Source organism: Phoxinus phoxinus, assembly GCF_949152265.1.
Source record: "Phoxinus phoxinus genome assembly, chromosome: 24".
NCBI classification, from domain to species: Eukaryota; Metazoa; Chordata; class Actinopteri; order Cypriniformes; family Leuciscidae; genus Phoxinus; species Phoxinus phoxinus.
Genome location: NC_136899.1, coordinates 15,172,343 through 15,194,791, shown reverse-complemented (window position 1 = coordinate 15,194,791; position 22,449 = coordinate 15,172,343). Strand labels below are relative to the sequence as shown.

The window sequence follows — 22,449 nt, the reverse complement described above, 5'->3', positions numbered from 1 at the left end:
GTATAATTAGTGAGTGTTAGTTAGTGATTCAAACGTAAACAACAGTGTCTCATTCAACCACTAATCAGTAGAACATTCTTCTTTCTAAATGTAAAAATTAATTTTACACTTCTAATTAGCCTAATGTCTACAAGCCTAGTTTACACCCAGCACATCCCTGTGTGAGCAATTGAGGCATTGCATTAGCTGTCAAAATCTGCAATAGGAAGAAGTCTAAGTTAAGTTTTACAAACTGGTCCAAGCGGCTTTTTAATAGACTCTATCATGGCTCATTTAATTTGAAAGCAAATGATGACAGCTTGTTTACAGCCCTATTGTTGGTCTAAAGGGCTATACATATGTTTTGTCAGGTTTCCTAAAAAATTTGCCTCATGTTGTAATACCCAATTTAACCAGCATGGGTGCATTGGGAAAATGTGCATATCTATATTTTTGTAAAGGTCAAAAAATTTGCATAAAATTCACAGTAGTTTCCAGCTGAAATGAACATCAGCGGCAGTAAAACACCAACAATGTGTATTCATTTATTCAGACAAATTATTATCAAAGAGGCAGATCTTAATTTGAGCGGTCCCTTCCACAAAACTGTTATGATCTCAAAACACTTGCGTAGCTTGCTATAATGCATGATTTGTAAATTAAAGATAGGGTAGGCAATTCGTTTTATAAACACTTTTTGTTATACTGGTTGAAATCCTCTTCACATCCTGATAGCAATCAATGATAGAAGTGATCAGAAATATTAAAACATGTTTCTTCTGTGGAAAATTTTTTCGTCCAATCATTGCATTCGGTCCGAACTCAATGATATGATGTCCTACCTGCCTGTCAACATTTGTTTATTTCCAAACCTCCGCGCACCCTGCTCGCTCACACATCATCAATGTGTTCTGTAAGGCTATGCAGAGTTGTAGACAGACAGCGACGAGCGTCAAAAACAAACAGCATCCGCCTTTTACAGTTCCTCTAGAACCAAAACAACGAGCTTATGCTGCGTTCATGCCGTGTCGTAACCGTAATTACGAGATGGCAACCTGTGACCTTCTACCGGAGCTGTTCACATCCTCACAGTCGGATTTATGAGTTTCTATGTCAACACTACCAACGCTGAAATGAGTCTGCAGCAGTTGTTTACGTTCATTATTATTCTAATACTTTCCTAGTGCTTTGAGACATGAGGTAATTTAACGCCATATCTTTGCAAATTCTGCTATGTGCATTCAGGTCTTTTGGAGGAGGTGTGGCTTTGGAGGAGTGCTCTGAATGGATCTTATGCTTTCATCTAGCTTACTATTTCTAGCCGCTCCGAAATTGCCTACCCTACCTTTAATACATTTTGATGTTTGCATCACATAACCATCTCTATAAGTTTGGCTTTTCAGAACGTTACCCTAACCATAGTTTCCCATTGGGAACTAAATAAGAACGTTCTGCGTTCAGAAGCCCCGCCCCCATCCCATTATTCGCACCTGGGACCCAGCCAATTGAATCTGCCAAACAAACTACTGTAAACTACTGTAAACAGCACACGCCAACAACAAACCCAAAAGCCATGATTTAACACCTCATATCTATCTTCCCACGCAAGAGCAGGAAAAACAACACACAGCCATATATCTCAAGAAGTCTATCACTGTTTAAAATCTAAAAACGGGCAAGATGGAACAGCCAATGACATACAACATCCAAACGATGGCTAGAAGTTACAAGCCTCACACGAACCACTCCAAACGTCCCATAAGCACACCTGGTTGGGAGCAGCAGATCCCTACCATTGTTATCCTTCTCGTCTGCATCTTTATAGCCGTGTCACACTCCAGAAAGAATCGCATATCGGGTTACTTACTGCAACAGTAACTTACAGAAAAGCAAACATGCGCGAGGCTTCTCTAGTTACAGAACGCGCCGCGTTCAGAAGTTTGCGGGCAAGACAGAAGACGATCGCGCGCGCATCAGCGTGCTTGCTGGCGAATGCATTGAGTTTATAAAAATAGACGGCAAGTTTAAAAAAAAGTATGAGGAATTGTAACAATACCTTATTCCACGATATACAGACAAGTTCACACAATCGTCCTCAGTTGCGACTCATTCTCAATATTCCCATGATTTGGAGGAAGGTTGAAAACAAGTAGGCTATGCCATGTCCTTTTAGTCTCTATTCCCGGAGTAAGTTAATTTCGCGCAATGTAGTGCCCGAGAGCGAGTCTGTGTGGGTGTGTGTGTGTGTGTGTGTGTGTGTGTGTGTGTGAGAGAGAGTCGCGCGCCCCTCCTCTCCGCGCTTTCCTCCAGCAGCTCTATGCGCGCTCACCTACTTGTAAACTGAGCCAAGCCTGTTCTTACATCACACATTACTATGGTGACTTCAAATCCCTATAACTCTCCACCCAAAATACCTTTGGGATCATCACAAAAATAGGACAATTATTTTGAACAAGTAAATCTGATTACCATAATACATTACAAAAAACAGTGAATAGAATTCTTTGAACTTGACATTAATTTACACTTTCAACTTTCTACTACTATTATTATATTAAAGGTTTAAACAAAAACCACTGAAAAAACACCAAAAAAAAAACACTGAAGTACTACAGATGTGTAAACAACATGTGATGCAACACTCCCCGGGCTCTCCTACTTTTGATTTAGTGTGAGGTGAAGGACAGGTGAAGTCTTACACAACTAAACTAAATGCTAAACTCATTGTGTTGTGTTGATAGTGTTCAGTGGTCAGCGAATGTGTCAGCTACAGAACGGCCAAACAAAATAAAGACACAGAAACATTCAGAACAGCTCATATGACACACAGCCAATGCATCATGACCTGATTAATGCAGCATTGAACAGTTCAAAGACTTAGTTGCAAGCTTTTATACTGTTTGTGCAATTATTTTATAATAATAGGTTTGCTTTATTGTAAAAGCAAATGATTGACTATACAAATAAGATTCGGTTGGTCAAGTGTATGGGTGACTGGGCACTAAACCAATCAAAATTCCTCTCTCTCTCTTTCTCTCTCCCTGTCTTTCTCTGTGCATATCCGCCCACACGGTTACAAACTCTCTCACACACATACACACTCACACTCTGCAGCCAAGCACTCTCATACTTGAGAAGCTGTCAATCACCTCCATTGTTCTGCTGTGTAGGTCTTTAAGAGCAGGTGAGGAGCCTTTTGTTTTCAATCAGAGTAAACACACGCAACACTCCCTCACTCACCCGCTGTGGGAAGGCGTTCGGCCCCTGCCCCCACCTTTTCTCTTTAATACCCCCTGGGGCAATCCAAATAACATTCCACAGACCCACTGAGTGGATGAGTATGGGCAAAACGAGCGAAAAGAGCATTTTACAGAAAGCATTTTGTTTTAAAGCAATCTTCATATCGCAAAATGATACTTCCAAAAATTGTATGTATAGATCATCACGGTTGTGCTATATAAAATAAACGTTTGTTATGTTAAACCAGAAACAGACTTTAAGATTTGGTCAGTGCTAAACTTTTCTTTGTCACTTTTCTTAAACATTAAGAGTTGAATGTGAAACCGAACAGAAAATGAACATTTTAGGGCATGACCTGACAGCTAAAATGTGTCAGTGTGATATATGGCACAGACTTCAGTTCTCACCTCAGGCAACCACGGCTGGACACAAAACACTGAAAATGGGTTCTTTTGGCCAAAGGGGAGGAAATATAAAACAAACCTCCACCTGTTCGGAATGAGAGGTCAATATATTTACAACCTTTTTAAGTACTCTGGGACCGGAGTTTGGTTGGTTGTGGTGTTGTGGTGAGAAAGAAAACTATTTCGCAGTATCCAGTGTTTTAATATGAAAATAAAATGAATGGATTTAATATTATGAGTTGGCTGAGAGGTGATCCCTGGGGTCATAACTGAAGAATGTGCAGCGTATGGACAGAAATGCCTGAATGCCATATTTATACACTGAATATAATTTCATATTGCATATATGCGTCATTCACTGCAGAAACTGCTAACATCACTCAATATGTTTATTATAACCTGGGGGGCTTCTTTTTTTTTCTCTTTTTTTTTGAGAAAGTAGACCAGATAAAAAGTTTCTCTAGTTTTTACTTCTTTTCTTTACCATTTACAGCCACTAGTCACCAGCCACAACTCAGACCTAAAGATCCAGGACAAAGAAAACCTGTGGACAACCTCTGACCCATGGTAGTCCAACAGAAAACACATACACACAAGACACTGTTACAACAATGAGATAAGTGGCTTTTACTATGATTTTGCATAGTTCAATGTAATCATTGCAACCATTCAGTGATAAATATATAACTATGGTGTGTTTCTCTCAGCTTCTACCTGCAGGTAATAAAATGTCTCAGGTTACACATGTAACCCTGGTTCCCTGAGAATAGGGAACTTTGGGGAAAGCCTCATAGCGCCCCCTGGGGGACGCAGCACGAGGTCCCTTTCGAAAGGGAACTGTTGTTGCCTTAAATCATTGGTCACTGGCGAATTATCATTTTTACTTTCTTTTCCTGGTATTGCAACATGCCATATTTGTTTAGCATTTGATATTTTGCACTGTTTTCACAGTTATTCATATTTTATTCATCGGTTTCAGTCATGTTATTCGTCCACTCATACACCATATTTATGAACATTAGCAGGACAAAGTAATGGCGGGGAATACAGATACACATCACCACAGATACAAAAAAAAAAACCTTTCATCACGGATTGCAAAAAAAAAAAAAAAAAGTCCAGTTAGCACAGACTCACCGGCCATTTTATTAAGTACACCTGTTCAACTATTTGTTAACACAAATATCTCATCAGCCAATCACATAGCAGCAACTCAATGCATTTATGCATGTAGACGTTGTCAATGACGATTTGCTGAGATACAAACTGAGCATCAGAATGAGGAAGAAAGGTGATTTACCGTAAGTGACTTTGACCGTGACATGGATGTTGGTCCCAGACAAACTGGTCATAGTATTTCAGAAACCGCTGATCTAATCTGGGATTCTCACACACAACCATCTCTAGGTTTACAGAGAATGATCCGAAAAGAGAAAATATCCAGTGAGCGGCCGTTCTGTGGTTGAAAATGCCTTGTTGATGCCAGAGGTCAGAGGAGAATGGCCAGACTGGTTCGTGGTAGGAACGCACAACACGTCAAACCTTGAAGCAGACGGTCTACAGCAGAAGAACACACACCGGTGCCACCCCTGTCAGCTAAGAACAGGAAACTGAGGCTACAATTCGCACGGGCTCACCAAAACTGGACAATAGAGCATTGGAAAAATGTTATCTGGTCTGATGAGTCTCGATTTCTGTTGCGACATTCAGATGGTACGGTCAGAATTTGGATGACATGAAAACATGGATCCATCCTGCTTTGTATCAATGGTTCAGGCTGGTGGTGTAATGGTGTGGGGCATATTTTCTTGGCACACTTTAGGCCCCTTGACCACAGTGTACCCTCCTTCTGATGGCTACTTCCAGCAGGATAACGCGCCATTTCACAAAGCTCAAATCATCTTTTGTGAGTTCACTATACTCAAATAGCCTCCACAGTCACCAGATCTCAATCCAATAGAGCACCTTGGGGATGTGGTGGAATGGGAGATTCACATCATGGATGTGCAGCCAACAAATCTGTAGCAACTGCGTGATGCTATCATGTCATTATAGACCAAAATATCTGAGGAATGTTACCAGCACCTTGTTGGATCTATGCGACAAAGAATTAAGGCAGTTTTGAAGGCAAAAGCACGTCCAACCCGGTACTAGCAAGCTATAAAGTGGCTCAAACTTTTACTTGATTTTAAATGCATGTCATTTTGAGTTGGCGTTTTATTAGCCTTCAATTTTCTGTAAAGAGTATTGCATAAGTGGCTATTATGACAAACAAATGTTAGAAAATGAGATTTAGCCCAGGGCTGTCATTCATCTGTCATTCAACATTGTTTATGATGTTAAATACACCTATTTTCATTTTTCCCCACATCTACTTCATCTCTAAATCCGATACATTAGTGAACAAAGTCTGGGCTTCTGGAGCCGACAGTGTCACGACAAACAGTATCGACGGTGGTCTTCACCTGTTCTCGTAGTCTTTCTTGATGGCCCATGATGGCGGAGGCGTGGTGTGGGTACTTCTGCTTCAGATGTTCCAAAAAGGCCTCTCGTTTTTTGTCCATATCTGAGGGCTGCATGGCCAGGATCTCCCGTGAGCTGCGCGCTCCGCCCACAGTGTGTCTGCGTGGAGCCCCTGCCCGGGCGGATTTGGGTTCGCAGCGGAAACCAGGGCTGTTAGTGGAGACAACCTGCTGTTTACGGGTCAGGTGCTCTGCGTCTTCACTGGAAGTCACCTTTAGATTACCCTTCAGAGGCTCTGGGAGAAAAAAAAGAGATGAAATGTAATGATTAGCGAAATATATGAGAATTGTTTTTTTTTTGTGGACCTTATCTTTACATATGGGTGTTACATAAATATGCATGCACACACACACACACACACACACACACACACACACACACACACACACACACACACACACACACACACACACACACACACACACACACACACACACACACACACACACACACACACACACACACACACACACACACACACACACACACAGGCTAAATAAACTTTTACATATGACAGACAGATGATTCTCAAGGAGTGCTGTCAGGACAGGGCAGGACAGTGTGATTTATTAAATAAAGCTGTCAGGTTGATCATCCCCAAGCTAAAGTTTCCAAAAACCGAAAGAAGCCAACATGTTCTAACAAAGCTATGTGAACAGCATGCTAGCATTAATTGTTTACTATCAAATGTGACACACACCCACAAGTCATTTACAAGTCAAATATCATTTGAAACAGGTAAATGTACTGTTTATATAACACTTTCTTATAAAATTGAATGCTAAAGTAACACAAACACATTCAGTCATGTTTAGTGTTTTTACAGAGTAACGGCCGCTAAAAGAATTGCAGAAGTGCAGAGGAGAAAAGACTGTGTCAGCAAAGCTACTGTTGGGAATGACCTGTCTCTCTGATGTATTGCCTTCTTCTGTGAAACTGGCACATATGTTTGTACCTAACATGGGCAATTTTTTCTTAATAATGAGTACTTACACTGATTTTGAGATATATAGCCCCAAGAGATTCATTGTTTTCTCTATAGGTGAGAAACAGTCACTCTCCAAAGTACTCCTGTTGTCAAGTCAAGTCACTTTCATTTAGCGCTTTTAACAATATATATTGTTTCAAAGCAGCTTTACAGTGATACTAGGAAATTAAAGTAACAGAGATTGTTTTGGCTTTACAGTAGCTCTAGAATAAAGTTAATGTCCAGCTAAAGTTAGTTTTGATTGATTCACTTCCGTTGCAAAGATCATTAGTTATTAACTTAGGGGCCGCTAACATGACCCCGTTCTAACAGAAAACTCTTAACGTGCTCCGGCCCGCTCATTCGCACAACAACAGTGCCAGGTGGCTCGAGAACGCAAATCTTGAAATAGGTTGTGTTGTCTAAAAAAGCCCATCAAAAGTTGAATAAATATATATAATTGTCAAGTCAACTCAGCTTTGCCTTTGTTTATATAGTGCTTTATACAATACAGATTTACATTGATAATTTGGAAAATAATGATCGATGATGCAAACAGAATTAAATTCTGCTTAAAGCAGCTCAAAAAAAAGTCTGCCATTATTCACCCTGAAGTCAGATCAGTGTTGATTCAGTTCAGTTCAATAACGGTGTAAAGTTAATCAAATATGAAATGAGTTCAGTTCAGATAAGAAAATAGTGTCGTTATTCACTTCAAATCACAATATTGATTCAGTTCAGTTCAATAAAAAATTAGTTAATTGTGAAAAAAAAATCATATCAACTATAAAGCAGCTCTGCTGAAAAAAGGTGGTGTCATCATCCAGCTCAATCCAGTTCAAGTTTTGTTCTCATCCAATAGTGTCAATGCAGTCAAATCATTAATATTACTGAATATTAAGTGTAAGAGTGTAAGGCTGAGAAGTCCTGAAGCCCATCCTCCTCCCCCGTACCCCTAGTGTCATAGGATAGCAATCTATCAAGTCTATTTATAACTGTTAAGCCACACACACACACACACACACACACACACACACACACACACACACACACACACACACACACACACACACACACACACACACACACACACACACACACTCTAAAAGTAAGTCAACAAGAAAATCAAGAAATCCTGTTTCATACAGCAAACATTCAACCCTGTTATTGCAACCTTGCTTTTATCACGTCTAGATTAGTGTCACGCAGCCCTTACCTTCCCCAGGCAAGTCTTTCCTATTCTCTTCTCCAAGTTCTGCCATGCTCTCCAATACAATGACCCTATAGACACTGCATTTGAGAGTCTGTCTGTAGAGAACAGCTGTTGGCCAGATTCCACAGCCTTTCACATGAGTGAAAGACGCTTTAGCAGTTTACTTTAATGGAGTCGGGATTACTCTCAGCACTCGTGATCAACTCTAGAAACTTGTCAATTGAAAACAGCCCGCTGCATTGCTGAGTGTGTGGGAGTGTGTGTGTGTGTGTGTGTGTGTGTATGTCCTCATTCCCAGACCTAAAAAGGTGACGGTGACGTTAACGTTCCCATGTAAAGCTTAGCAAGGGGCCCTCGCCAACAGGTGCTAGATCCTTACTTCCTCTCTCCTTCTCTCAATTGCATTTTTATTATAATTTACTTTCTATATGTTAACCTATTTGTCTATATTTTCTATATACTGACACTTTTTAATAAGGTAAGAAAACAAGACAATCTTTTGTTGTTTTTCAACAAGATGTCAGTGAAAGGAAGCCCTTTAGAAAATGGTGTCAGGAAGTTAAACTAAATTTTCTATGACGTCTTAGGCGTTTCTTTTTTTATTGTGTTCCAGGTTTGCAATTTGTGCAACCCTGTTACCAAAATGTGATCAGCTGAATATGGTTTAAAACCAATATTTGCATGACTGTGTCATTTTTTAGAAATAGACAGAAAGAAGAGTCCAGAAAAAAACATACAATTAAATCAAATATTTTTAATTCACATGGGTTACAAGTAACAGGGTCACATTTTGAGCCTAAATTTAGTTATTGATCAGTACAAAATAACGTGCCATCAAATGCTCTTTACTGGTTATTGAAATACTTTAATTTAGAAAATATTTCTTATAAATCACAGGGAAAAAAATGGTCTTAAATTTTTCCAAAAATAAATTTGGCAACAGGGTTGAAAAGTTACAGATTAGGCTGCTCCACGGCAAGTATTATTCAATGAAGGGTATTTTAAAACGTTTAATACATCTTCTATAAACCTATTCAAGCCTGTCATTTTATCAAAAAGACATAAGAATATTTGTGTCTCTATGTGAACACATACAGTGAGTAATTCATAATAGTTCAGTCAGCTCAGACAGACAGACTGATAATGCATAACACACGGAAAGGAAAGAAACTCTTGTACGCTCTTGTACGTCTTTTATTGTTGCAATTTGTGCAGCCCTGTTACCAAAATGTGATCAGCTGAATATGGTTTAAAACCAAGATTTGCATGACTGTGTCATTTTTAGAAATAGACAGAAAAAAAGTCCAGAAAAAAACATACAATTAAATAAAATATTTTTAATTCACAGGGTGTAACAGGGTCACATTTTGAGCCTAAATTTTGTTATTGATCATCAGTACAAAATAATGTGCCATCAAATGCTCTTTACTGGTAATTGGAATACTTTAATTTATAAAATATTTCTTATAAATCACAGGGAAAAAATGGTTTTAAATTTTTACAAAAATTAATTTGGCAACAGGGTTGAAAAGTTACAGATTACAGATTTTTCATTTGCTTAAAAACTTCTACTTTTCATGCTATGATAATTGTATTATATGTAACAGTTTATCTAACATCTGTATTATTATTTTTTCTAAAGAAAACTTTTTTTGTGCCCTTATTGGTTTAAAAGTGCAACAGTTGCGCTCTTGTTCCCCATTCGTGGTGTTTCCTGTTGCTGGCTATAAAAGTCAAATACTACTGTTTTGAAGAGCATTTCTTTCCTGACACAGTGTGTCTAATGTGAAGTGATTGGTGTCACGTTTATCATGGACTTTCTGTTTTCTTCATCTTCATTAGTTCAGTTCTGTCACCTGTGTTTAGTTAATTAGTCATTGTTCATCATCATCACCTGTCGTCACTCGTTATCATCTGTGTATTTAAGTTCCTGTCTTTCACCTTTCAGTGGTCGGTCAATGTTTGGTTATGTTACTGTGTGTGAGTGTTACCCTTCAGCCTGTACCAGCTTTTTGTAAGTTTATTCTAGTAAAAGTTTGTTTTGGAGTATTGTACCCGTCTGCCTGTCTTCATCCGCACCATACCCGTGACAGATTGACCGACCAAGACAGTATGGATCTTCCAGCCGTCCAGATCCTTCTCCTTTCCCAGGAGGATCAGTCTCTCGAGGCCCACACACAGAGGTATTTGGACTTGGTACCTTTGGTACATTACGATGATATCAGCCTCTGTATGTTCTTCCGGGCAGGCCTCAACGCTGAGGCCAAAGCACGCCTGCCCGGAGATGGGCCTCGGGAGAACTTTGCTGCCTATGTGGAGTGGGTATTATGGAATAACGGATCATCCTTCACCGTCGATGATGCCACCAGCCCCACTCCAACTCCAGAGCTTCCTGCACCGCTGGTCCCGTCCAGCCCAGAGCTTCCTGCACCGCTGGTCCCGTCCAGCCCAGAGCTTCCTGCACCGCTGGTCCCGTCCAGCCCAGAGCTTCCTGCACCGCTGGTCCCGTCCAGCCCAGAGCTTCCTGCACCGCTGGTCCCGTCCAGCCCAGAGCTTCCTGCACCGCTGGTCCCGTCCAGCCCAGAGCTTCCTGCACCGCTGGTCCCGTCCAGCCCAGAGCTTCCTGCACCGCTGGTCCCGTCCAGCCCAGAGCTTCCTGCACCGCTGGTCCCGTCCAGCCCAGAGCTTCCTGCACCGCTGGTCCCGTCCAGCCCAGAGCTTCCTGCACCGCTGGTCCCGTCCAGCCCAGAGCTTCCTGCACCGCTGGTCCCGTCCAGCCCAGAGCTTCCTGCACCGCTGGTCCCGTCCAGCCCAGAGCTTCCTGCACCGCTGGTCCCGTCCAGCCCAGAGCTTCCTGCACCGCTGGTCCCGTCCAGCCCAGAGCTTCCTGCACCGCTGGTCCCGTCCAGCCCAGAGCTTCCTGCACCGCTGGTCCCGTCCAGCCCAGAGCTTCCTGCACCGCTGGTCCCGTCCAGCCCAGAGCTTCCTGCACCGCTGGTCCCGTCCAGCCCAGAGCTTCCTGCACCGCTCGTCCCGTCCAGCCCAGAGCTTCCTGCACCGCTGGTCCCGTCCAGCCCAGAGCTTCCTGCACCGCTGGTCCCGTCCAGCCCAGAGCTTCCTGCACCGCTGGTCCCGTCCAGCCCAGAGCTTCCTGCACCGCTGGTCCCGTCCAGCCCAGAGCTTCCTGCACCGCTGGTCCCGTCCAGCCCAGAGCTTCCTGCACCGCTGGTCCCGTCCAGCCCAGAGCTTCCTGCACCGCTGGTCCCGTCCAGCCCAGAGCTTCCTGCACCGCTGGTCCCGTCCAGCCCAGAGCTTCCTGCACCGCTGGTCCCGTCCAGCCCAGAGCTTCCTGCACCGCTGGTCCCGTCCAGCCCAGAGCCTTCGCCGCTGGTCCCGTCCAGCCCAGTGCCTTCGCCGCTGGTCCCGTCCAGCCCAGGACCGCCTTCGCCGCTGGCCCCGGTCAGCTCAGAGCCCTCTTCGCCGCTGGTCCAGTCCAGTGCTGACCTCCCCAAGAAAATTTTGGGGGGGGGCAATAAGTCCTCTGAGGGGATCGTGGAGGCCCTTCCGACACGGTTCCCATGGCCGCCCGAAGGGTCCTCACCGCCATGGCCGCCCGAAGGGTCCTCGCCGCCATGGCCGCCCGAAGGGTCCTCGCCGCCATGGCCGCCCGAAGGGTCCTCGCCGCCATGGCCGACCAAAGGGTCCTCGCCGCCATGGCCGCCCGAAGGGTCCTCGCCGCCATGGCCGTCCGAAGGGTCCACACCGCCATGGCCGCCCGAAGGGTCCACACCGCCATGGCCGCCCGAAGGGTCCACACCGCCATGGCCGCCCGAAGGGTCCACACCGCCATGGCCGCCCGAAGGGTCCACACCGCCTTGGCCGCCTGCACGTCCTGCTCCGCCCTGGCCGCCTGCACGTCCTGCTCCGCCCTGGCCGCCTGCACGTCCTGCTCCGCCCTGGCCGCCTGCACGTCCTGCTCCGCCCTGGAGGCTTCCTGCTCCAGATCGGCCACCCCTTCATCAGCCTCCAGGGCGCCCACCCCCCCACCCCTTTGTTGTTCTACGGCGCGAGGTCGCGCCTTGTTGAAGGGGGGCGTTATGTCACGTTTATCATGGACTTTCTGTTTTCTTCATCTTCATTAGTTCAGTTCTGTCACCTGTGTTTAGTTAATTAGTCATTGTTCATCATCATCACCTGTCGTCACTCGTTATCATCTGTGTATTTAAGTTCCTGTCTTTCACCTTTCAGTGGTCGGTCAATGTTTGGTTATGTTACTGTGTGTGAGTGTTACCCTTCAGCCTGTACCAGCTTTTTGTAAGTTTATTCTAGTAAAAGTTTGTTTTGGAGTATTGTACCCGTCTGCCTGTCTTCATCCGCACCATACCCGTGACAATTGGGAGAACTGTAATCCTCCAACAGCTGAATGGGGGCGGCTGCTCCACGGCAAGTAGATTATTCAATGAAGGGTATTTTAAAACGTTTCATATATCTTCTACAATCCTATTCAAGCCTGTCATTTTATCAAAAAGACATAAGAATATTTGTGTCTCTGTGTGAACACATACAGTGAGTAATTCATAATAGTTCAGTCAGCTCAGACAGACAGAAAGCTAATGCATAACACATGGAAAGGAAAGAAACTCTTGTACGTTCTTGTACATCTTTTATTGTTGTTTTTTGCTAAATATTCCTTATGTCAGGGTAGACCGATTTTCGTTGACATAATGTGTAATTAAAAAGACTTGGAGCTGTTTCCCCAGGTTATGTGTCAACCATGTTAGCATCATATTTTTCTCTTTATAAAGAAATTAACTTTTCCAATACTTTTCTTTAAAGGTGAACTCTGACAAGTTAAAGTGTATAGCCTATATTTGGAGGAGGGACACTATAGATTCTAGAGAGCATTTGATTGGACAGAACATGATGAGAAGCGTGATGTCATCAAAATCATTGATCCATATTGGCAGAAGTGCAGAGACTGTAAGTTTCGAATGCTTATATCTTCAAAATGCGAATTTAGTCATTGTTTTGGAGCTCACTAGCTTATAGATAACAGTAACATATTAATACTAAAAGCTAAAAACTTCAAATTTGATTTCATTGTGACTTTAAACTGTGAAACCGTATATCTTTCTAAATATACTGCAGTATAATTATATCTCACAATATATTAAAATAAACTAAATGATAAAGTTGAGTTTTGTTTTAAGGCCATTTATGTTTTTACATGTTACTACTTGCTAGCATGTTTGAGAATCTTGCTAGGCATTGTTAGCATGTAGTGTTGATAGCATGCTATCGCATGTTACTAACATGTTACTGGGTGTAAAATGACTTTACATTTAAAACGTTTGACAGTTGGAGTCCCATTTTGAGCAAGGGGAATTTTGGCCAATTAGAAAAGAAATATCAACATGAGTCAGACCAGTGTATGCCAGATTTGGTGGATTTAGCTCAAAAGCTTAAGGAAGAAGAAAACACAACATATATATTCAGCTTGAGATGCTACAATGCAATTTATTAACACTTAATCATAAATAACGTATTCTAAATAGGTACCCGTTCCATAGAATATCTCAGTGCAGGACGTAAACCAAACACTTCTAGTCATACTTCCATTTCAAAAGCCAAAGCCAACCCATTAAATCTATTAAAATTGTCCAGCTATTACATGCGCAAATACCCACCAACTGATCAAACCAGCCATAATAAATCCGTAGAGCCAGCCATAATCAACATTAGCACCTCTCATGCCAAAGCACCAGTGACCTTCTGCAATATGTTGATTAAGCTCTTCCTAATCACACATATTCCCACTGCTTACTTTCCCTGAACCACAAGCCAAAACAGCACAATTCTCATCTCCCAAACCACACAGTACTTCTCTTCCGATAAAAAAAAAACTCACATTGAACAATGCTGAGGAAATTTAACCACATCCCTCTCTCTTTCCCCTGTAAAAACACTCTTTATTTCTCTTCCAGTCTTCTTCTTCACCTCCCGTAACTTGCAATTCCTGGTCACAGGACACAGTGGCCTGACATTCGGCTGTAACCCGAACAGGGCATGCGTCTTAAGTTAGGAGATGTGTGTGTATCCTGGTGCGTTTGGGGTCAGTGGTGTAGGGTTGTGCTCAGTAATGGATTTATGGAGGAATGTGTATCTGTGCTCCCACTCATGAACTTTCATCTCCTCTCTCTAAAAACAATGTACATCTCTCTCCATCCACTATCTCTCTTTCTGGCTGGACAGTGCTCTTTTGTGTGGCTGGGGATATTGCATTACTGCAGACAGTTACTGACTAAGGGACGATAGTGTCATTTAATAAGATAAATGAATCTTACACACAATTTTACAAAACACACACACACACACACAAAGCGAAATTCACATAATACGATCATCCTACTATTAATTTGTGTTCAAAAAGTATGTTTAATAAGGTAAAACCAAGCTAATGTTGACTTGTTAAAATGTGAAATTGTAATTTTTTTATTAAAACTTATTGTTTAAGTGTAAACACTGTGACTGTCATCAAAACATTTGTTTGAGTATCCAAACCAACACAACTTAGCTACACTGCATCAACCAATGGCATTAGTTTGGGGCGGGGCTATCATGTTGACTGACCAATGGAAGACATGAGAGGTGATGAGGAAACGTTTGGAAACAATCGTTATTTTTGCAATTCCAATTCCATTTGGTGGTGCTAATCACACACACACACACACACACACACACACACACACACACACACACACACACACACACACACACACACACACACACACACACACACACACACACACACACACACACACACACACACACACGCACACACACACACACACACACACACACACACACACACTACACTCTCTCTCTCTTTACATATTATTTACTTTCTAATTAAGATCCTCAAAAACCCTGAGGCTTTCCGGGTGATGGATTTCAACTGTCGATCACTGTCAAAATTTTAGGATGAGTGTCAGGTGTAGGGTGGCAAGAAGTACTGCTCATCTTCAGCTTCTTCTTTCACTTGAATAATTGACTTAAATCGGATAATAAAAGCATAAAAACATACGATAATGTGATACGGGTGTGCCTCTTCTGTGTGCCTGATCACAATGGCAGCATGTTCAGGTAATGAGACTGATAAACCCTTAAGACAATACAAAGAATTCACTGAGCCTCCAGGCGGAATCTGTTTTTATCTCCTTCATCAATTTGTAATCCAGATTAAATCTGACTCGCTCTGTTCAAGCAAGTTCTCATAGATGATCTCGTTCCCTCAGCCAGCAGCAAGCCCAAGGCAGGAGACACTGACTAATTCCTTGGGAAATCAACAGAACATTTTCAATTTTCACATATATATATACTAATACATACACATTTACTCTAATACACGTACATATACATTCATACACACACATACAGGCATACCACATACATACATCCGATTAAAGTAGAGCTAGACTGATATATTAGCTATTATTTTTCAATTCCCTTTATTATATCTAACTATTTCAAAATAATCTGCCAATAAATTAATAACTAGTTAATTAGAATAAAAAATATTTTTTTGTTATTTTTGAATAACTATTACATTCAGCAATTTTGGATTTTTTGCGTTCTTTATATTGTATGTTGGGATTATAACCAGTCGACCACTAGAGCAAAGTGTGCAGTAAAAGAGAGCAGATGTTTTTCCTGCTGAAAGTTTACGATCTGCAGAACTTTTCACATACACACACATTTATAGGCGTCTGTAAAACAGGTGTGGAGTAAAGAAAGTGTGTTAGTGCTTTAGTTCCTGCATGTGTGCAGGCGAGAGTCCTGGTTTATTTAAAAGAGCTTTCTACTGTAAATAAAGAAGTTTGTGATGCTGTGATGGTGAAAAGTGTGCCTCTCTCACAGGAAGAGTTCAGCTTTCAGCCTCCAGTGTCTGTTTACAGTGGAAGTGCTCTTCTGATCTGCCAGCAGAAGAGTAGAACCGGATAACAGTGTCAGAGTTCAGTCAGAGTTATCAGATTATGGTCTTATTCATCCACTTTACTGCAGTGCCCTTATTTGTATAAGCCTAAAAATCCTAACTCTAAAAAGGGTACAAGAGATAAAAATGTCACCAAGAACATCTACCACTCAAAAGTTGTCTATCTATCTATCTATCTATCTATCTATCTATCTATCTATCTATCTATCTATCTATCTATCTATCTATCTATCTATCTATCTATCTATCTATCTATCTATCTATCTATCTATCTATCTATCTATCTATCTATCTATCTATCTATCTATCTATCTATCTATCTATCTCCCTTTGTCTGTCATAATTCAGTGTTGTGTGGGACGAGGGAACTCTATTACAAAGTGATGCACACTAATTAAGTTTCTTGATACTGAGAAATGGCAGTGTATTCTGAATAGTTTTTGTTCTAAATTATGGTACACGGTTTAATGTATTGTGTAGTTTTAGGGTTTTGTTTCCACATGTGCATTACATGACAGTTTGAGTGTGTGAGTTACTGCGCAGTTGGCCACGACTGACCCTTTCCCTTAATAAAGTGAATAAAGGAGCTCTCGGCTGTGTGTTTGTCTCCGTGTCAACGGTCGCCCTGCCAACAGAGGGGCTTGCGGCACCATGAGGAGATGAGATGAGGGAAATACACACGCGCACACACACACACACACACACACACACACACACACACACACACACACACACACACACACACACACACACACACACACACACACACTGCTGTGAGAATTGCATCTTGATTATATTTGGCAGAATGAACTCATGGATCATTCCTCGCACAGCTGGAGAAGAGACATCCCAAGGAGTGTGTGTGTGTGTGTGTGTGTGTGTGTGTGTGTGTGTGTGTGTGTGTGTGAGTGTGTGTGTGTGTGTTAGAGAGATACAGACAGAAAAAGAGAAGACAGGAAGAATAAAGAAGATAAAGTAGGAAGTGCTACATCATAGGCATACTGTAGAAAGCAACCAGAGTCATTCTGTCTATCTATCAGTTGAGATTTAACAGGAGTCTGTCCTGGCAGGGATACAGCTGTCTGTCTGACCAGAGATATAGACAATAATGTACGGAATTCAGTCTAGTGAACACAGGCACACACATCAGTCTTATCACAGTTTTTTTTTTTTTTTTTTTTTTGTTCATGGGCTTTGCCAAATTACAATTTATGTTTTAATAAAACAGCGATGAAACGGCTTTATTAAAATGTGATTAGAATCCTTTCGCTGCTATAAAGCTAGATAAGCAGCTTCAAATGTCAGTGCTCTTATTCAGACATGACTGCACCTCACCGTCTCACGCTCTTCATTAAACTGGTACCGTCCCGCATGGTCACATCTCGATGTTTAGGTAAATGCTGTGGGCCTCAGAAGCTTCTTTATTCAAACTGTACACTTTTACTATAGAATAATGTGCAGTATGCAATTTGTGGTCATTTGAACATGATACCAAACAATAATAAATAATTATAATGGTAAAAGGAATGGAATTTTAAAATAATGACGATGATTATAATTTAATTGTTCAGTGTTATTTGTTGGTTGACTGAATGCATAAATAGAATATCCTCAATTATTAATTATTATTATTAATGCATATTCTTCAGATGGGAAAAATAACACAATTTTACAAGTACATTAAAATACATTAAAAAAGAGCAGTGAACATTCTTTATAACATTTGCTTCGTGAAGATAGAAAGTCACGGAGGTCATAAGTCATGGGGTGAGTAAGCGATGACCAATTTGGCCCATAGCACTACACCCGCTGTCACACCTTCATCACACCCCTGGCTCTAAAGTGACCTTTAAAGTATGTGCTGGATAAACAGAAAGAACAAAGTATAAGGGAAGAAGTCTGCAGAATCTGAGAGCTATCGCAACATGACACAAAAATGGTCCAGGGGTAAAACAACGGGGACAGACTCATGTGCTTTAAAAGTGTATATAGTGTAGAAACACGCATAAACCCACAAATCCCACATCATTATTCATCTCAAAAATCAAGTTTTTAGTGTGTCATTAACATCAGGCCAAATGAAAACATCTCAAAGTCTCCCTCTCATTTCCTCAATGTGTACACAAAGTCTTTCCAGCTTCGATTCCTGCAGATTACAGAAACTGTTTCCCACACAGAGCAGCATTACAGATCCCAACACACTGATTTCATCCAAGACAGTGGTCAGAAACCCTTAAAAACACTCCAAGAGAGAACATACCAGCTTTTAACAGTCGTGACTAATGACTGAGGGAAACGAAATCAGAGAGAAAGTGAGCATGGCTTTATGTGACCACGGAAACACATACCTATATAGTCTTTTTTTAAATGGATGACACAGTTCACATACTCAATATACACCTGACAAACTTTCGATTTAAAAAAATGCATTGTTTCTTGAAAACTGATATTTAAAGTAATGCCACTGACCATTTTCTTAAAGGGACAGTTCACCCAAAAATTTGAATTGTCATCATTTATGTTCAACAGAAGTAAGAAACTCATACAGGTTTGGAACAACTTGAGGGTGAGTAAATGATGACAAAATGTTCCTTTTTTTGGGCGAACTATCCCTTTAAGTGTTTAAATACTTTTTGAGGCAACTGCACTTCTACATTGTCAATTATCTTGTTACAACTCTGGCGCCCTCAAGTGTTTATAAGGTTTACAACAAGCACATGCATCTGGCAAAGCGATTTCTTTAGATGTCACATCAAAATGTCTTCCAGCTTTGCACAGACACTCATAAACTAGGATTATATCATAAATGGTTGAATAACACAATTGATGAGCTGTTTAAAAACTTTGATGTGTCTATTCCACAGTATTATGCAGAGAAAAAATGAACTTATAATGGCAGAATTAGATTTATGTTCCGGCCAGAGGCAGATCAGGCTGGGAAAAACTGGTTTAGGGGACAAAATATCGCATTACAGAAAAAGGAAGGGAAAGATACAAAATGGGAGGTAAGCAGTGAGGTTAGAAAGATGGGATGCAAGAAGGATGGAGGGCAAAGATACAAAACACTAATTTCTCTAATGGATGAAGGCTGCAGCAAATGATCTGATTCGCTGTCTATGACATCACCCCTGCTAGGCCGCCTCCCAGTTGAACGATGTCATCAGCACTGAGGCATGTCAGTGCTGTAATGCAGCAGGACCCCGGCTACACACTCATATACAAGAGCACAGGGCTAAAAGACAGCGTCTGTGTGACACAAAAACATTTGAGGCCAGTCAAAGCTTGACGCATGAAGTCAAATTAGTGTTCGAGAATGATCAAGCGCTACAGGCTCAAGATCACTGTCCCCAATCCAGATTCCTGTCCTTTTTAACCCTGATCCAGTTCCTCACTATCCAGATTAAGTGTCCCGAAAGTCACAGCACTAGAGCAGACGCACATCATCCCTTAATGCCCATGTGATGCAAATCTGATTAACGCAAATGTCAACATCATCACAAGATTAGGAGTTATAAAACACACATTTACTACATCACAAAGCATCATTTTGTTTATGACATCAAACAGCATCTTCTCAGAATAGAGATCAATCCATACTTAACACAGAGATGCTTTGAATGGTCGCTGCCACTCAAAACACCATAAACATATCATTAATATAATTTAAAATAGTAAATAAAATTAGCAATATATTCATACAAACAGACTGAAAGTGAATCTTTCATCACTGATAATGCTCTCCGGTTGAATTTGAGAAGCAGCAGTTTGATTCGTGAATGAATCGTTCACAAGGACAGTTTTGTTAACTGGATCTACCATTTCCTTGAAAAGGTCAAACTCAAAATAACTATTTTTTTATATATATATAATGGGCATCATTACAGTAAATAGGAAGATTATCAGAGAATTACTAATGACTATGTTATGACAGTTATTTAACTATTTTCTATTTTAAGCTGATTTTTCAGCAGCCATTACTCCAGTCTTCAGTGTCACATGATCTTTCAGAAATCATTTTAATATAATTTTTTTATAGTCTTTCTTAAAGGGTTAGTTCACCCAAAAATGAAAATAATGTCATTAATGACTCACCCTCATGTCGTTCTAAGCCCGTAAGACCTCCGTTCATCTTCGGAACACAGATTAAGATATTTTAGATGTAGTCCGAGAGATTTCTGTCCCTCCATTGAAGCTGTATATACAGTATACTGTCCATGTCCATAAAGGTAATTAAAACATCATCAAAGTAGTCCATGTGACATCAGTGGGTTAGTTAGAAGTTTTTGAAGCATCGAAAATACTTTTTGGTCCAAAAATAACACAAAATAAGACTTTATTCAGCATTGTATTCTCTCCCGGGTCTGTTGTCAATCTGCGTTCAGGACTCCGCAGTGACGCTGCTGACGTAAGACGCTGATGACGTGTTATCTGGTGCGCCCGAGCTTCGTTTACAGTCTGAGGGAGACGCACGCTATATTCAAGCTATTCTACATTGTTTGCGTGGATATCATTTTTTTAATGGTGCGTAAATGTGCATGTCGCGGATGAGACACTTTTACAGCGTGCGTTTCCCTCAGTCTATAAACGAAGCTCGGGCGCACCAGATAACACGTCATCAGCGTCTTACGCCATCAGCGTCACTGTGAAGGATTGACAACAGACCCGGGAGAGAATACAATGCTGAATAAAGTCTTATTTTGTGTTATTTTTGGACCAAAAAGTATTTTCGATGCTTCAAAAACTTCTAACTAACCCACTGATGTCACATGGACTACTTTGATGACGTTTATATTACCTTTATGGACATGGACAGTATACTGTATATACAGCTTCAATGGAGGGACAGAAAGCTCTCGGACTAAATCTAAAATATCTTAAACTGTGTTCCGAAGATGAACGGAGGTCTTACGGGCTTAGAACGACATGAGGGTGAGTCATTAATGACATTATTTTCATTTTTGGGTGAACTAACCCTTTAACATTGTAAATGCCTTTTCGATTTAATGCATTCTAGCTGAATAAAAGTATTCATTTCTTTAAAAAAAAATATACTGATCCCAAACAAACATCTGAATGAATTGGGTGGGAAAAATTACTTGCAGGGCTTGTTTTTGTATATGTGTCTGTGTTCATGGGGTGCGTGCTCCCAAAATCATCTGCGCCATTGGGTGTGTGTAATGAATGCCATATGCCTGATGTCACTTAATGAAGAACCACACCAGTCCAGCTAAGGAGAACAGATTGAGTCTAAAGTCTGTATAGTCAAAACTCACACAATCACAATTTCCCACAATACATCTAAACAAAGCAACCCTGTTTCTATCAATCATTTTAAAAGAATAGATTTCATTATTGTATTACATGAGTGGTTTGTGCACTTTGACAAGGTCACATTGGCTGTTATTGGAAAACATGTGACCGTTCGTTGTTGGCCACTGTTGAATGCTAAGTTCGGAAGAGGAAGACGGGCGGTAAACTTTCATTTGTGGAAAGGGGACGGCTGGTGGAGTGCAGGAAAAACATCTGAGGAACAGGCAGTGGTCGGGGTGGAGGACTCACTATGTGTCCCGTCGCTACTTCTATTGTTTACATTTTCCTGAGGCTTTCCCTCTTCCTTCAATTCAAAGCACATTGAGAATATTGCATGACCCGTAGACAGAGATGTCGGAAGACCCGTGGACTCACCCAAACCCTGGAGCAAATCTCCAATTGAGCGAAAGTCAAAAGTGACATTTCCAGAAGAGATTTGAAGGCTGAAAGGTTTTTGTGTTCATGTGTTTCTCTATTTACTGCAACAAAACAAACACTGCAAGCACACTTCTTCTCTTTCAAAGCATCTGTTGTGCTCCTGCTGATCTGCACCATTGTGAATCTATAAAGCGTTTGCTTCCATCCATTTTAAACTACCGATGAAGAATAACAGACAGAAAGGAGGAGAGGAGAAGATGCATTTCCACTCGACGCATGCGGCAGCTGCCAGGAAAAGCTCTCAGCGTGCGAAATGACAAGTGCAGCGTGTGTAAAAGAATGGGGTGGACAAGAGAGAGGTGTGGGAAAGATGTTCTGCCGTATACTGAAACTTTTTTCCCATCATCCCCCCCTGTCAGAGTCAAATCACAACACATTATTA

The 22,449-nt window shown here is 41.3% G+C and overlaps 1 protein-coding gene across 15 annotated transcripts in view; it reads right to left on the bottom strand.

The window, feature by feature from the left end:
- Positions 1-22,449, bottom strand: part of kiaa1217 (KIAA1217 ortholog) — a 124,072-nt gene that overhangs the window by 44,537 nt on the left and 57,086 nt on the right. For 10 of the 15 annotated variants that reach the window (XM_079602106.1, XM_079602108.1, XM_079602099.1 and 7 more), the window contains exon 2: positions 6,089-6,381. In XM_079602106.1, the coding sequence (XP_079458232.1) occupies positions 6,089-6,381 (293 nt within the window). Of the gene's footprint in view, positions 1-2,035; positions 2,322-6,088; positions 6,382-8,329; positions 8,549-22,449 lie in introns of those variants that run through there. The other 5 variants (XM_079602110.1, XM_079602098.1, XM_079602107.1 and 2 more) reach the window with 4 other exon arrangements.